We start from the raw sequence: 16,071 nt of genomic DNA on the forward strand, positions 1-16,071 counted from the left end.
CCAGTACATCATCTTAAGCCAAACACATGAAAATGGGTGGCTAATTGGGGTGAGCTAATTAAGTTCTAGCTGCAAAGTTGAGGCAGCTATTTTTTAGGGATAAAAACTTGAAAGAAAAAGAAAATACTGTATAGAAACTAATAAACATTCTTACCGAGATCTACCTTCCATGGGCTGTCTGTTAAGTATTTGGATTGGCCCTCTTGCACGAGAATGGATTTTGTCATCTACCATGTGCTTCAGCCGCTGATAATACGTAGGACCAATGAAGATCTGTGATGTGATTTTTCGACCAGTGAAGCCATTGTAGAGGACCTGAAGTAGTCAATGCAATCACTGAATCATAAGCCTTACTATCCATCAAATGTATATTAAAAAAGTTACAGTGAATTGATATTTTGATTATACCTCATTTCCTCTTAGATGATAGCCATAATCTGATAAAAGATTGGAAATCTTCTGCACATTGACGGCATCATTAAAAGGTGTAGCATCACCAATTTCTCCCTTGTTTGCGGACACCTACAGAGAAGAGATTTGCAAAAGCTTGTCAGATTTCTGAAGGACTGGTCAGACAACATTAAGCTGTTTCAAACAGTTTTAACTCTTAATGCCAGAACTTGAGATCCCATGCCCGTGATAGTACCCTATCTTGCTTTGTTTACCAGCTACGCAATTTATAGTGAGATTTTAAAAAATACACACTATCAACAATTTTGCTACTCCTTTTTCTAGGTCATAAGAAATGTTTGGAATAAAAGCAACAGATGAGAGAGTACACTGTAGTCCGACTTGCTGGACAAAATTTACAGGACTGTAGGTCTTCCCCAAGAAACCTGCTTTTGCTATCAAGTAACTGGAGAACAACCCTTAGTTTTTAGTGGATTAACACCTACCAGGGAGTAGTACCTTTACAAAAAAAACAAACGGGGGGAGGGAACCAAAAAACATTTTAATTCATATTGCTCAGACATACAGCATAAAAGATTCTTCTTACCTTCCCCTGAAGACACTCAATCAAGTGACCAATGGTCATGCGGGAAGGGATGGCATGGGGGTTGATAATTATATCAGGTGTGATGCCTTCACAGGTGAAGGGCATATCCTAGAGCAGGGAAACAGACAGTCAGTACTTCCCAGAATATCAGCTTTTAAAAAAGCAGTTGCATGCATTCAAATTAAGTCTTTTAAAGCATTTCAGAGGCACTGAAGTACCACATAAGAAGCAACTGTGTCCCTTTCTAAACATATTTTAGCTAAATTTAAGTCAATATATTGCACCTGAGTAGATAGTCCACAGACAACTCACTTAAGGCAGTTCCAACACTAAGAAGATCAGAGATAAAATGTTAAGAAGGAAGAAAAAAAAAAAAAATCACTACCTCCTGCCTGTACTGGATACCACAGGTTCCTTTCTGACCATGTCTGCTAGCGAATTTATCTCCAATTTGTGGGATTCTTACAGAGCGTACCTGTAAGCCACAGGAAAACATTCAATTGGTAACTTAAATACAGAACAAAAACGATTAAAAGTAGAAAGCATACACGTCAGTGCTCACCCTAATCTTGCAGAACTTGTATCCTTCCTGGTTAAGGGTTACCATGACCTGATCTACAATGCCAGTCTCACTAGTTCGCAGAAAAGTGCTACAGTCTCTCTTTGTGAAACGTCTATTAGTGCTTTCCAGTTCGTCTTCATTTTCTGGCAGCGTTACTGTTTTGCCAATGATGACATCATCCCCAGACACACGTACCCCAGGTGCTATCAAACCATCATCATCAAGTTTGTCATAGATTGCATGTCTCATACCTTGAGAAAAAAAGAGGGAAAAAAAAGAAAAAAAAAGACTCCCAAATTTTTCAACATACTGACTTTGATGGTCTGTAGAAATTCAACAAGTCTGCTTGCAACTTCAGCCTACTGCTAAAATGTCTAAAGATAATTTTATGGAAATATCTCAGCTGATGTATTTTGCTATTAATACAGACGTTTCTGCTATTTTATATGTCCCAAAATAAAGACCGAATCAGTTCAACAACATTAACAACCTTGCCCACAAAAATTTAATTCAAAAAGTCAGTCTTCATGCACTCCTATATCTTACCTTGGCAAGTTTCGCGTGTAGGCTTTTCAAAAACTTCCTCTTGGTCATACCCTTTTTTAGACTCTTGCTCTTTGTATGAGCGATAGAACACAGATCTGAAACAAAGTTATAAAGCCTTCTCCAGTGAAACCAGCATCATTTTTCCTCATCTGTACATCTCAATTTCGCTATAATCACCCTTTTATCACATATTACGACTACTGTTACTAATGACAACCAATATGTTCGTATGCCACACAACCCTTCCTCTAAAGTCTTGTTAATCTGACCATCGTTGAGGAGGGGAAAACAAAAACACCCCACCAAACAAACAGAACAGTTTCAAATGACATTTTGATGGCCACGTTTCAGATATTGCCAAAGCACCTATAGATAACATGCTAATTTTTGATGAACTGCAGAGACCTTTGGACCTGCTTGACATCTCAAAAGTAGTTATTATTCCTAAAGATTATTCACATCTTCATCATATCATTCTCATATTACTTTTCTCCTTATACCTGCCACTTTGCAAGCATTTTAAGGCTTCTACTGCTACCTTGCAGTGCCACACTCAGTACAACTGAGCTGCAGTAGAAAACTTTCAATTTATATAGGCTTCTTTCCGGGGCTTTAGGGGTTTTTGTCTGCTGCCTCAGTTGCCAGCACACCAAAGCCACAGCCTTTCAGATAAATATTATCCACATTTAATTGCTCCCATGCACACAGGAGGTTCTATAAAAGCTTCACGTGAGCCATAAAAGTCTGATAGTCTCATACTTATTCTACATTGGATCCAAGATACCAAGCACTCACTTCTTGGGCTCAACTTGGACAAAAGAAAATGAACAAAACTAGAAACCTACTGACCAGCTATACAGCTAACCACAGCCATCTAAGAACTATAATGCACAAAGTCACATCAGGTGCCAGTTGTCCCAACTGCAGTTCCTACTAAGGAGAGGAACATGCCAATCCTCACTGGTAGCAACTGTTGTGCTACTAAAGACAAGACTTTATTACAAAGCTGCAATATTGCCATTAAAGAGTTCATATAACTGGCAAGAGTTATATGAAAATATAACAGCAAAGAGTCCAAATATTTTTTCATTTAACCATTGTACAAAGAACAATAAATGTAGTAAAGACCAAAATGGAAGAGTTGGGAAGACAGAGTGGGAAGTCAGGTTACACAAAGGATGAACGATTCCTCACTGTGTTTTGCTAAGATACACACTCACTATTTTCATTGTGCTGATCCCTCCACCCCCATTAGGAAAAAAAAAAAAAATAAAATAAATTAAAAAGCTTCTCAGGTTGGAGAGATATGGAGAATGGTGCCTTCCAGCGTAAGATGAACTTTTCCTGAGCCTCTGGACAACTCAGTATACTTTTTTTTCCTTCCAAGCAGTTAAAAAAAATTTCCAAAGTCTTACCTGAAAAAGCCTCTGTCAACAGCAGAACGGTTCATGATGACAGAGTCTTCCTGGTTATAGCCTGTGTATGATGCAATGGCTACAATCGAATTGATACCTATAATATGCAGAGCAAATACTTTGAAAGGATGCACACATACCAGACAGGCATTACTTGTAACTCAAAATAAGCTGTATTCTCTATAGCGAGGCTGTTCTACCCTTTCTGAGATAAAGCCTCTATGGCCCACATGCAAAAGCCACACAGTATTAGCAAATGCAGCTTTGGGTGGAAAAGCGAGTCAAGAGTGACCCCTTGTGAAGAACTTAGCAAATAGTACAGAAAATGCATTTTTCCAGTTAGATTTTAGCAGACTGTATGGATAAAGTAGTTTCAGCTGCAACACTAGCAATGTATTTTTTGCAGTCTAGGTGTCCAGCTACAAGTTAACTTTTAACCTATAATTAATTTTTAAATTACGTACATTTGCTAAATACTCAGGTATTTTACACACAACATTTGTGACATAGTTTAAACAAAACAGTAGTATTTTTGTTTAGTAAACATTAACTGACAACATACCTGCTGGTAACTCTCTAAATCGCAAGTACTCCATGGAGCGTGTTGTTACAAGGGGCTTCTGAGGATAATACAACACATGTGCCAGCGTATCCATACGAACATGAAAGTTTGTAATGTAAACTCCCATAGCCTGTTTACCCATAGCAGACTGGTATGTGTTCCTGGGAGACTAGACAGACAAGGGAAGACCGGTATATATGTATATAAAGCTCTTACACATACACCTGTCAGTTTTCTATCAACTTTAAAAGCAGGATGTCAGAAGTGATGCACTGACCTGGTTGTGATCAGGGAAAGGGATAATAGATGCACATACTCCCAGGATCATAGATGGGTGAATCTCACAGTGTGTGTATGTTGAACAATATGCCACACCTTTCTCTTGCAAGTCATCTGGAGTCATTGCCAGCATCACAGTCTCCTCTTCCAGTGTATCAATGTACTCTACTACACCACTGGCCACGAGATCCTGCCAACTGAATAACCAATGTCTGAAACACTCAGCTAACACATAAAATGGGTCTCTTCATCAGTAACAAGAACAAGGACTTCCCTGGCTTATTATTACTACCACTGTCTCAGTGTGATGAAGAAAAAATGAATTAAGCTACCAGGCAGAGAAAGCATCTTTGTGTTGCACAAAGCTTTAAACATTTCTCTCTCCAATCTGGGGGAACTTGCAGCTTCCAAGATGGAAAATGAGACATTCAGTTGAATTTCAGGAACACATCTCACCTGTAATTGTTATACTCTCGTTCCTTCAGTTGGTCAATATGCCTTTTCTTCAACAGCAACTTCTGTTTTTCCACAATTAAAAGGGGCCGACAAATTCTGCCTGCATCAGTATAGATGCGGATTTCTCGCTCACGAATATCCCTAATCATTGAGACCTGTACAAGAAAGCAGCATCCTGTGAGTACAAAGTCTCAGCCTGGAATCAAAACTGCAAAACACAAAATAGGGTAACAAAGTTCCCTAAAGCAAAGGCCTTACAGGTGCTATCAGCAACACAGAACAAACATTAACACTCCTAGAAACAGAAGCATTTCAAGAGACTATTTTGAACTGTTTTTTCAACTGGATCCTCTTTAAAAAAAAAAACCACCCACCCACCCCCCCCAAAAAAAGCAAAACAACAGCAAAAACCCCACAACCAAGCAACAAACCACACACAACATCAAACAAAAACAACCCAAAAAGCACCAAACCCCAAAAAACTCCCAAAATAAAAAAACCCAAGCAATGTGAAGTATGTTCAGAAAGAGACTTGCAAATAATGCTATTTGGAGCTTGCAAAGTAGTATCAAGGCATTATCCTCCCTCATCTAAAAAGACACCTGAACTCTAGATGTAAAATTTATACCTCCGACACAATGATGTCCATCTGACGACGGAGCTTCCTTAGGGTATTCATGAGCTGCTCTGGATCTTTGTGTATTCCTACCCAGCAGCCGTTAACAAAGATCTTGGTAGCACTAGAAAGAGGGAAAAACAAACAAATAATAAAAAAAAACCCAAACAAACCCAAAAAACCCCAAACCCTTGAAGTGTTGTGCAGGATAAAAAGCTTAAGTCTGTTTAAACAGTTTCATTTGCACATACTCAGCTATTGCTGCTGGAGATATTTCTTCCAGGTTTTCCATACTCCACTCTTCCAAGAATTCCAAAATTGGCGATGGCTGAGACCCCACAGAAATGTAAGCCATCAGGGCTAAGTTCTTCACAAGTCCTACTGCATGACCCTAGTAGAAACACAAAATTAACTTGCATTTCCAAATCAATAGGTTCCCCCAAGAAGATCCAAGAACTTAAACTTCGAGTCCTCAAGGAACTGGGTACAAAACATGCTATTTACTCTATTAATTTCTACCATTCAACTACAGAGTTAACTATAAAGCTAAACATTCCTGTCAGCATTTCAAAAAAAGTGCAAGTGATCATCACAAGTGCCATGGCTATAAAATGACTAGCGGATAAAAGCAGTTGGGCACGAGCAAGTACTGACATAAATACTACTTTCATTACCTCTGGAGTCTCAGCAGGGCAAACCATTCCCCACAGCGTATTGTGCAGCTGTCTGGGCTTTGCCAGTTTACCATCTCTACCAATTGGAGAATTCAGGCGTCTCAGATGGGAAAGCGTAGATGCAAAAGTCAAGCGGTTTAACACCTGCATGTAGAAAGGAATTTGGTTAGTCAAAGCTTCTTAAGTGTGTTGTTGACCAGCATCATGATACATTAGAGCAAAGGATCAATGCCCTCTAGAAATTAGGTACTTCAAAAGAACTAAAATCGCTCTGATTTTTGTTAGCTACACTTTTTAGTTCACCTCCATCAATCTTAGACTAAGTTTACCCTTAAAATCTGTTTTTTATAGTATAGCTTACTCTGATTAGGTAACTAGAATGAGTGATACTCGTAAAAATACTTTTTACGCTGCATTTTCACCAGGAAGGTTTGGCAGTACAGAGATCTTTTCAAACTTAGTTTGAAAAACTAAGATGACTGAGTTATTAGGAGCAAATCAGCATTTACAACACACCATCCAGGGACAGCTACCATCTTCGCCCCTTTCCTAACTTTGCTTTCCCCAAATTATGATCCCACCAGGGCTCCAAACAAAATGTGCTGGCATTTAAAAACTCTTACCTCTTTCCTGTTTCCACCTTTATGAGAAACAAGCACAACTAAGCACTGCTGTGGGCTAATAAAGTCAGTGCTCCTCATCATTAGCTGTGGAATACATAACTGTTATATTACAAGGTGTCACTCAAGTTTCTTTAACCACTTGTGAAGCACTGAAAGTAATTAAAAGGAAAGAAATCCATCCTCCCTAAAGATTCCCTGGGACTAGGACTTGACCAGACACACAAGCATATGTTCTAACACAAGAAGTCTTTACAAGAGTTACACCAACAGTGAACACAATAGCTAAAATCAAAACCAAACAACAACAAAACCCCAAACCCCACACCAGACTCAACTATTTGGATCTTCATCTGTTTCAGCTATGGAAGTTTCCTTTTAAAAATAGTTCTATTTAACATACAACACGCATGGCTGCCAAGCAATGTTAAACTCTTCCATGATACAGTTTTACTCTTATGTAAACCTGACAAATGCTACCGTGCTTTATTCAGCTATTGTACCTGAGATACTCCTGCTCTGGCCTGATGAGCTTTCTTCTGGTCACCCCAGTTTCCAGTTGCCAATGAATACTTCAAACCATCTGAAATAATTCTTGTTTTAATTGCCAGTTCCAAGTTGAAATCTTTCCCTCTGTCAATAAACTTTTGTGCATATATTCTCACTTCCTTCAGCAAATTCTTAAACATTCTGTAGAAGAAGATGCCAAGAAACATGATGAAACAGTGCTATAGCAATTCAGCCTACCCAGCACTATTTGGAAAAATGTCACTGGCCTCCTGAACAGAAGCAAGTAATTTGTAACTAGAGGAGGAAAGGGGAAAAAAACCAAAACAAATTAACCTGTTTGTGAACATGCACAAAATATGCTTCAAAACAAGCTGATGCCAGCCACCTACTATTAGAGGAATCTTACCCACTCCATGAAAAAGTCATAATCAGATACAGGCTGTGTTGCCCTAGACCGGGTATCAGACACCACAGAATAGTCTGATTGGTTTAGAAGCACAGAGTCGGCAATGCCTCTACCATTAATTACCTCCGAAGAAAATGTATATATTATAGTTACCCTCTGAACAGGAAAGCTAACAGTGGCCCAGCAAGATCCAGTCTTTTGTTGCCATAATGATCTCTGTCATCCAGCTCTCTTCTTCCCAGTGCTGCCAGCAACAATCTATGAACCATATACCTAAGCAAGTAAGATAGTTTATGTTTTAAACTGACAGCAGACATTCACAACAAAGATTACATGCTTTCACAGATAAATCAGTGAACTGTTTCCTAAAGGTTGTCCATTCTAGATCTTTAGGATACTGCTGTCCTAAAACACACCTCTTCAGCACGTACGTCCTTAGAGGTGCATGACTCACTGAAAGTTCAGATAACTACAGAGAGAAGTTAATATTTACATCATGATGGCAATGCATCTCCTGCTACATGTCTGTCCTGTACTGTAATATGGGCTATGTTTAAGCATGCGGAATCAGGTGTAAAATGGTAAGTCTCCTGATGCTATGGTTCATCTGCACACCAATAAGCGGTGGTCAAGAGGATGTGCTAGTAGTTTTAAAGAGTGGGTTTACATTACAAACAGCTTATCAGTACTTATCTACACATTAGTTATCAACCTCTATATGTTGTCCACGCAACACCATGTCAAAAAGAGTAACTTATCACTATCATCACATCGAACGTAAGACCCAGAATGCGTTGGAGGCTTGTTTTGTTTCTTTTTTTTTTTCTACTTTATCAGCATTGCATTTTCTCAGCTAAGAAAAATATACCAGTGCCCTAAAGTTTATCACTGAGTATCCAGAAGACTGAGGTTAAAAACAAACTCCCATTCAGTGTGTCCTTCCAATCATAATACATATATGTGAATAAAATCTGTATTCAGTGTCCATTTGCAGATGTGTGACAGAAAATACTGACATACCCTAGAAAATAGGCCTTTTTGGTTTCACAGAAGTCACTGACACCAACATGCGGGAGCATTTCTTTCTGCAAGACTTCTTTAGCGTACTTGATTCTCTTTTCTTTGGTGACACCTGGCTTTGCACCTCTTGATCCAATGAAGTTTAGAGCAACGTTTTGCTCCTGAATGACAAACGCTTCATCCAGAGAAGGTTTGACCTAATGCACAAAACACAGCAAAATCCTGTAGCATCCAGTGCCTGTTGGGGTTGACAGAAACTGCGCAGTAGTTTGCTGATGATTCTTTTCAGGAACTGCTAATTACTGATGCGGTTCTTTCTGGCTTTACTATAGTAAAGTCTTAAAGTAAAGCTCTCTTTCAAGAGCAGCAGAAAACAGTAATGGAGCATGCAGGAAGCACATAAAAATAGTTTAGACTTCAGAAAATAGTTCTCATTCAAGTACATTCTAGGCCTGTTGCTGCTTCAGGTATAAATTGGGATTTTACAATTAAAGTCAATGGCAGCAGGATAAGACGCTACCTCTCCAAATACATATCAACTCTTCAAAATTTCCATTGTACTTTGTTCACTTAAAATATTCATTAGAATAGGTTTAGGCAGAGAACTTTTGACATTTCTAATAGACGACCCACAAAAATAATAAAGTAATAAATTACAATTGGAAAATGAACAATACTTTGAATGATGATTAGCCACACCTACACATCACCAAATGTCAAGCCAGGAAATAACTTATTTAACATATATTACCATTTCCATCATTTCTGGATCTTCAAAATCATATATGATGTGCTCTAAAATGTCCCTGTCGGACACAAAGCCTAGCGCACGAAAAACAATTATGATGGGGACTTCTTGTTTGATATATGGCAAAGTTGCTACAATGCGCTGACCAATAGCACTCTTCTTTGCACCCTGAAAAGATGGGGAAAAACATACATTAGTCTTAAATGATCTTGCCTTTAAATAAAAATATATCTCTGGACTTGGATGATACAGCATAATCGTATTTATTCAAGCACTACAGGAAACCACGACTTCTCAGTAGGCCAGCTAAGGAGCTCTTCTGAAACCTTACTCCATCAGTGACTTTTTTATTTTAAAAACATTTCTAACTTTAGAAGTCTGCAAAAACTTGGAAAGCAAGTTTTAAATTAATTTATTAATTTAAATTTAAATTATTAATTTAAATTATTACATTTAAATTATTAAATTCCTTTGCTGATACAAAGGAATTTAAATCATAGAATCATTAAGGTTGGAAAAGACCTCTGAGATCATCGAGTCCAACCGTCGACCCAACACCACCATGTCCACTAAACCATGTCCCTAAGTGCCGCATCTACACGTCTTTTAAATACCTCCAGGGATGGGGACTCCACCACTTCCCCGGGCAGCCTGTTCCAATGTTTAACCACTCCTTCAGTAAAGAAATTTTTCCTTATCTCCAATCTAAACCTCCCCTGGCGCAACTTGAGGCCATTTCCTTTTGTCCTATCACTTGTTGCTTGGGAGAAGAGACTGACACCCACCTCGCTACAACCTCCTTTTCAGGTAGTTGTAGAGAGCGGTGATAGTACTATTCATTCACTCTTACGCATCCTTTCTCTCCCCTTGTGTATTTGCAAAGAGCAATCCTATCCACCTTCAGCTCTCCTTCTGTCAGCTTAAGCCCAGCTTTTCTAATCCACTGTGTAAGACTCTCCATTCTCACGATCATTCAAGTAGCTGCTCCCCCCTCCCAGAAAGAAACAAACATTGTGGGATGCAGAGGGACAACCACGCAAGAGTGCCCCAGTCATCAGGAGCAAGAGTGGTGTAAGGCTTCTATTAAAGTTACTCTTTGAACATGTTTGGGAATTTCCAAACATCCGTGCAATGGTAAATGCGTACTGACACCTTCTGCTTTTGAAGTTATGAATAGCACTTATTTCCCCTCACAGGTGGCACAATTAGATGTTAAATATGAATTAGCATGTGGTCTGCAAAACACATCTAAACCTTGGCCGTCAGCAAAGACAGGGTGCCTGCTCCTGCTCTTCTCCTTTGTCAAAAAAACAGGAAGCAACTTGTTTGGATTTTCTAAAAACTCATTTACAGTAATTCTAAAATGATTTTTTCAGCCTTGCCCTACAAGCTGCCTCAAATTGAGTCTTCCTCAAATTACTTGTCCCAGAGACAGGCATAATCTATGACAAATGGAATACATTTTCATTTAATTTTACCTTCTTTATAACTTAGCATCAGAAGAAATTTCTTCTCAAAATCCCGAAAGTAAATGACATGAAGAGACAGGACAGTAACAAAACTCCTAAAACAATCTTTAATGTAAGCCCTAGGGCAGGGGTTATTACTGCTTAGGCATACCTGCCCACCTCTGGCCAGCATGCTAACCCATATAGTACTTGTTGGTCGAGAGGAATTTTCCAGACAAGATCTACACTCTCCTGTGTAGGCATATTTTGAATCCTTCTTTGCAAACACATATACTGTGTTTGTAGCCATTTTCTCTTGAGCAATCAGAACCTGTGTTAGAAACAAGAACACTAGTAAATAACTGACAAAGGGCATGCTGAAAGTAACAAGAACAGTGTTTCTACTATTCCTTCACGTGCCTTAAGAGCACTGCACAGCATGAAGTCAATTTGCCAAACTCAGCTGGATTATACTCTACATTTTTAAAATACAGTATTAAGCAAAACATACACCTAGTTAAAACAGAATAACCAAAACAAAAGACTCTGAGAACACTGGTCTCTATGATGTACTTACTGCATCTGCTAGTTGTGCTGAGACGTTTGTGTTAGCTTTAGGCAAAACACTGATAAAGAAAGAATTTCACTATCTGTTTCCAAGGCCAACGCACTACACAGGCATTTAAATTTAAATGCCAGCTCCGACAGTCAAAGACAGATTCCCTGCCCCCCCCCCCCAAGAAGAAAAATACAATTCTACTTCTTTTGCTGCGTTTGCCCAGGTGTCAGTTAGAAAAAACTGGCAGTTTCATTGGTGAGGCACAAGCATGGAGAGGATATGATTTGCTAAAGCTGAATCCACAGCAATGGAGGGAAAAACTTATTCTTATAATAAAATGCATCTATACAGCTGTGAACAAACTGGAGGAGACTGAGTGAAGAAGTACCTCATTTTAGAGTGCGTGCTGCTCTGCAATACTGAAAATGGAAAGGAAAATATCTAGAGTACTTAATGGCATTCAATGCAAAACAGTTTATGAAACTGAAGAAGGGAAACATGCCTCAGAGAAGAAAAGGTGGCTCGAGAAAATCCTAACAGAGGACTAAAAGCCCATCTTTCTACAAGATTACGAGTGCCTACAGTAACTGTGATACACTGGAATAAAAGTGCTTATGGTCCTGGCAAAACATACGGAAACAAGTAACGGAACTTTCAGTGTCTGTGAAGATGACTATGCAAGGTATAATCTCTTACCTTTTCTGATCCATTAATGATAAAGTAGCCACCAGGATCAAGCGGGCATTCATTCAGTTCACAAAGATCACGGTCAGTTAAGCCATTCAACAAACAGTATGTTGAACGTAACATAATAGGAATTTTTCCTATAAAAGTTTTCTGATGCTGTGTCTGTAACTGATCCTCCCCTTCTTTAATAACTGTTTTAGTTATATCCACATACAAGGGGGCTGAATACCTACAGAATAAAAACACCATTGTGTTATCTGTCAGTTATTACTCCAGGTTGTACAGACGGATAACGAATGCAGTTATTCAAGCACTCACTAGTAACATTAAGCATTATTACCAAATCACCATCTGGATTTAACAAGTAGACATCAAAATTTAAATAGAGCAGTAATTATTACATTTTGAAGGCACTACTAAATTGAAAAAGACTGTCAATTAATAATGCAGGGCCAGTCCTTCCTTGCATTTATCCACTACAGAGTTTGTTCTTACGTAAGGTTTCTCAGTCTGGCTTCATTGGGCATCATAGGTGAGGGTGCTCCATCTCTTTCCCAATGTGTAGGTTTGGAGAGATAGATTTGTTCAAACTTCAACAGATACCGGGGCTGGAAAACAAGAAGACATTTACCTGCAATGGAAGAAACATCTATTTCGCTTGTTCAAAAGCGGCCCTAGTGCTTAATACCCAATGCTGCTGCATGTCGTCAGCCCAAGGTATGGAAACAATCCCGATTCAGATGACTGGATCAAAAAAGCACTCAAAAAAACTTTCAATAATTTCTGAACACCTCATTAATAAAAAAACCAGAGAAAACTGAAAGGTCAAAACCATTGGTAAGAGAAGAATAAAGTACCCAAATAGGTCTTCTTCCTATAAAATAGCTAACAAACTCAAAATGTGCCAAGTCAGTGAATATATTAACAAATAGAATATGCCTTACATATGCCTACTTAGATATTTATCGTTTATGTAACTTTAGATAAAACTGCTAGTTTTATGATGCAAAAAGGTGAATCTGCTTCAACACATACAATGAGATAGCTGACATATCAAACAAGGTGTGAGCTTTTGTAAAGCTTTGCTCCCATGCACAAAACATTAACTTTAATAGCTTTGTTTTAGTTCCACAGAAATCCTTTCACTTGTTACAGTGAAACCATGGGCATGAAAGGACAGATACCTTTCAGCAATAGAACAATTCCAGGATATTCATTTTGCTCCGAGAGCCACTCACCCCTCAGAATCCTACTGCAATGAGATTTAGAGCATTCCGTTCACTTAAATCAAAAGCCTCACATTTAAAATAAAGGGGTAAAAGTGTTAAAACAATACCCTTATCAAAGTCCACTTGTGTATCTGGTAGGGGGAGCTAGACCTTAAAGGAAAGCAAGCAGTTACACAAGAGTAGCTTTGTTCAAGTGTTTCGTATGTGTGGTGCACAAGCATGCCGAGGCAACTTGGCTCTTGGCCTCCTTGCATGCAAAAGGACCTAGAGATGAGCCGCTCTACTCATAAAGCGTTCCTTCACAGACCAAAATCAAGGGGGGTAGGGAAACATAAGCAAATCATCAGACCTGCACGTATACAAGTTGAAAGGCTTGTTGCCTTACAACCTTTGCCTGGTCATTTCTCAACTCAACGAACAATTTAACCAGCAGGAGAGAGTAACTGTACAGGAGAGGGAAGTTTGATTCCACGGATAACAAAGCTCTTGCATGTGTTTCTCAGCCATATACCCGACTATCTGGAAACTTGGCCATGTACCTCATAGACTCCAAAGAGTTCATACTTCTGTCCTATTCACTACATGAGCAGTGTCATAACTCAGATGTATTGCTGTCTCTTAAGATGGGGGCTGAATAAAACCCACCTAAAGCCATTTTGCATTGTAAAAACACATCACCTCTGCTGGGGGTCTCCACTTACCGGCTCTTCCACTTCTCCTGTGGCATGCTGGGCTTCAGCTTGTAAATCAATCGGTGGAGCATCTTCAACAATTCTCTGCACAGACATCTGAATAAACTCATCAAAAGAATCCAACTGTTGCCTGACTAAACCCTTTTCATCAAAATAGGAGCTAAAAAAAAAAAGTCCATTAATGAACAAGAGATCTTAATTTAATTCATGTACTTTATACATCAACAAGCTTAAGATGTATTTATTACAAAACCTCCAAAAGCTATGAAATACAGCACAGAATCAAACACATTCACTCTTCCCAAGGCATAAGTTTCAAACACAGATGCCCAAAAACACTAAACAATTCTCTCTCAGTGTTTGAAGGCACAGACACTACAAAGTGACAGACTTGCTGTCACCTCTTGGCTAAGCCATGACTGTACGCACAGTCTACCTTAAATTAGAAGGGAAGCGTGATGACTGAAACCTCAGTAAAAGTGGCTTCAGCTAAAGTTTTCAACAATGTAGGGAAATTACTTTGCTTTAACTAATTTTCCAAGCTGCAGTAAACTGAGTGCATGCCCCTAAGTCAAGGTAACAGTTCTCAGAACTTTTCTTAGCTTGGATCCCCTCTGTTCCAGCCACACAGAGATTCCCAGCGGAACAGAGATTCCAGGGAAATCCTTCTCCGGATTTCCCCTAGCCTTTGTGTCACCCAGCTTCAACCCAGCACAACCTAACCATAAAAATCAAAGCCTAAATTCGAAACCCCACATCCTAACTTTTAATGGGATGACCTAAACACGTCTGCTGCATGAGCTCCTGCCAGCAAGCTCCTCTACACCTCACATTCCTGAAGCCAGCCAGGGAACCCACACTACCTCAGCTTCTGCCCCATCACTGCCAAGATCTCTGGAGAAAACTAGTAAGAACTACCTCCCTACCAATAACTCAGGCTTCCCCAAGAAGGGGAACACACCCTTGGCTATCGTACTGTTGCCACAGTGAATCTTGCCAGCACGGTCTGCTACTGCACAAGGGCAAGGAGGAAGGGAAAGGGCAACCTGTATCACAGAACGGTTGAGGTTGGAAGGGACCTCTGGAGATCATCCTGTCCTATCACCCATTCAAGCAGGGTCACCTAGAGCTGACTGCCCAAGACCATGTCTAGATGGCTTTTGAATACCACCAAGGACGGAGACTCCATAACCTCTCTGGACAATCCGTGCCAGTGCTCAGTCACCCTCACAGTAAAAAAGTGTTTCCTCATACGGAGTGACGTGCAGCCTCAGCTGAAGGACTTGCCTCAGTTACCTCCCACCTGACTGAAAGCAAAGGTAGCACTCTTCACTGGGCTGCAAGAAAAAGGACCTCCTCCTGCCTCCAAGGTTTCTCATCTCTGCTCTCCATCCAGACTGCCTGTGGGACCACCCCCGCAGATACTGTTCTGTTTGCAACTACTCCCCTAAGACACCAGTCATATATATATTATGAATGATGCAATTAGCAAGAGAAACACTTTTTTCTCAGTTCCACGCAACATCCCACTCCTTAACAGTCACAAGAAGCTGCAGGTCCTGGACGTTCATGTCTTGCTAGAAAAACACTAACATGGTGAAATGGCTAAGTAGTGATTTCCTAATGCCAGCATCAGCTGTGAGACTAGCAGGCAAAATCATGTGCTTGATATGGAATAAAAATCACTTCTCACTTCATTCAAAAGATGAATGAACCCCCTACTGGGGGCCAGTAGGGCTTCTTAATCCCTGATGACAACCCTGCTGTTTCTGCTTAAAGCCCTTCTGCTCTGAAAGTGCTAAACCACACAATTTAGCACAACCAAGCCTGCAGCTCCCATCACATGCTGCTAGCCAACGGGATGTTACCTGTAAGACCAAGAGCATGTACGCTGAAGCGTTAAGAACAGTGAGCTTTAAAAAGTCACCTAATAACGATCCAGCAGGCTTCTTGCCACAAGTCGGGGGTGATTTCATCATCGTCTTCATCATACTGCATATCTGTCGAGGAAGCACAACGTTGCAGTCGGGCTCCGATCACCCCGG

At 39.8% G+C, this 16,071-nt stretch overlaps 1 protein-coding gene across 1 annotated transcript; it reads right to left on the reverse strand.

Moving 5' to 3' along the window:
- Window positions 1-127: 127 nt before the first annotated feature.
- POLR2B (RNA polymerase II subunit B) lies at window positions 128-16,024 on the reverse strand. The gene is made up of 22 exons (XM_009283289.2): window positions 15,954-16,024; window positions 14,036-14,186; window positions 12,601-12,713; window positions 12,115-12,334; window positions 11,032-11,190; window positions 9,415-9,579; window positions 8,664-8,860; window positions 7,797-7,916; window positions 7,231-7,417; window positions 6,108-6,251; window positions 5,685-5,824; window positions 5,446-5,557; window positions 4,818-4,972; window positions 4,360-4,558; window positions 4,083-4,251; window positions 3,521-3,617; window positions 2,106-2,200; window positions 1,560-1,810; window positions 1,383-1,472; window positions 998-1,105; window positions 409-522; window positions 128-315 (listed from the first exon to the last, which is right to left on the reverse strand). The coding sequence occupies exons 1-22, from the start codon at window positions 16,022-16,024 to the stop codon at window positions 151-153; spliced, it is 3,222 nt and encodes a 1,073-aa protein (XP_009281564.1). The 3' UTR covers window positions 128-150.
- Between the last annotated feature and the right edge of the window lie 47 nt (window positions 16,025-16,071).

Source organism: Aptenodytes forsteri, unplaced genomic scaffold (assembly GCF_000699145.1).
Source record: "Aptenodytes forsteri isolate BGI_AS27 unplaced genomic scaffold, ASM69914v1 Scaffold6, whole genome shotgun sequence".
In the NCBI taxonomy this organism is placed as follows: Eukaryota; Metazoa; Chordata; class Aves; order Sphenisciformes; family Spheniscidae; genus Aptenodytes; species Aptenodytes forsteri.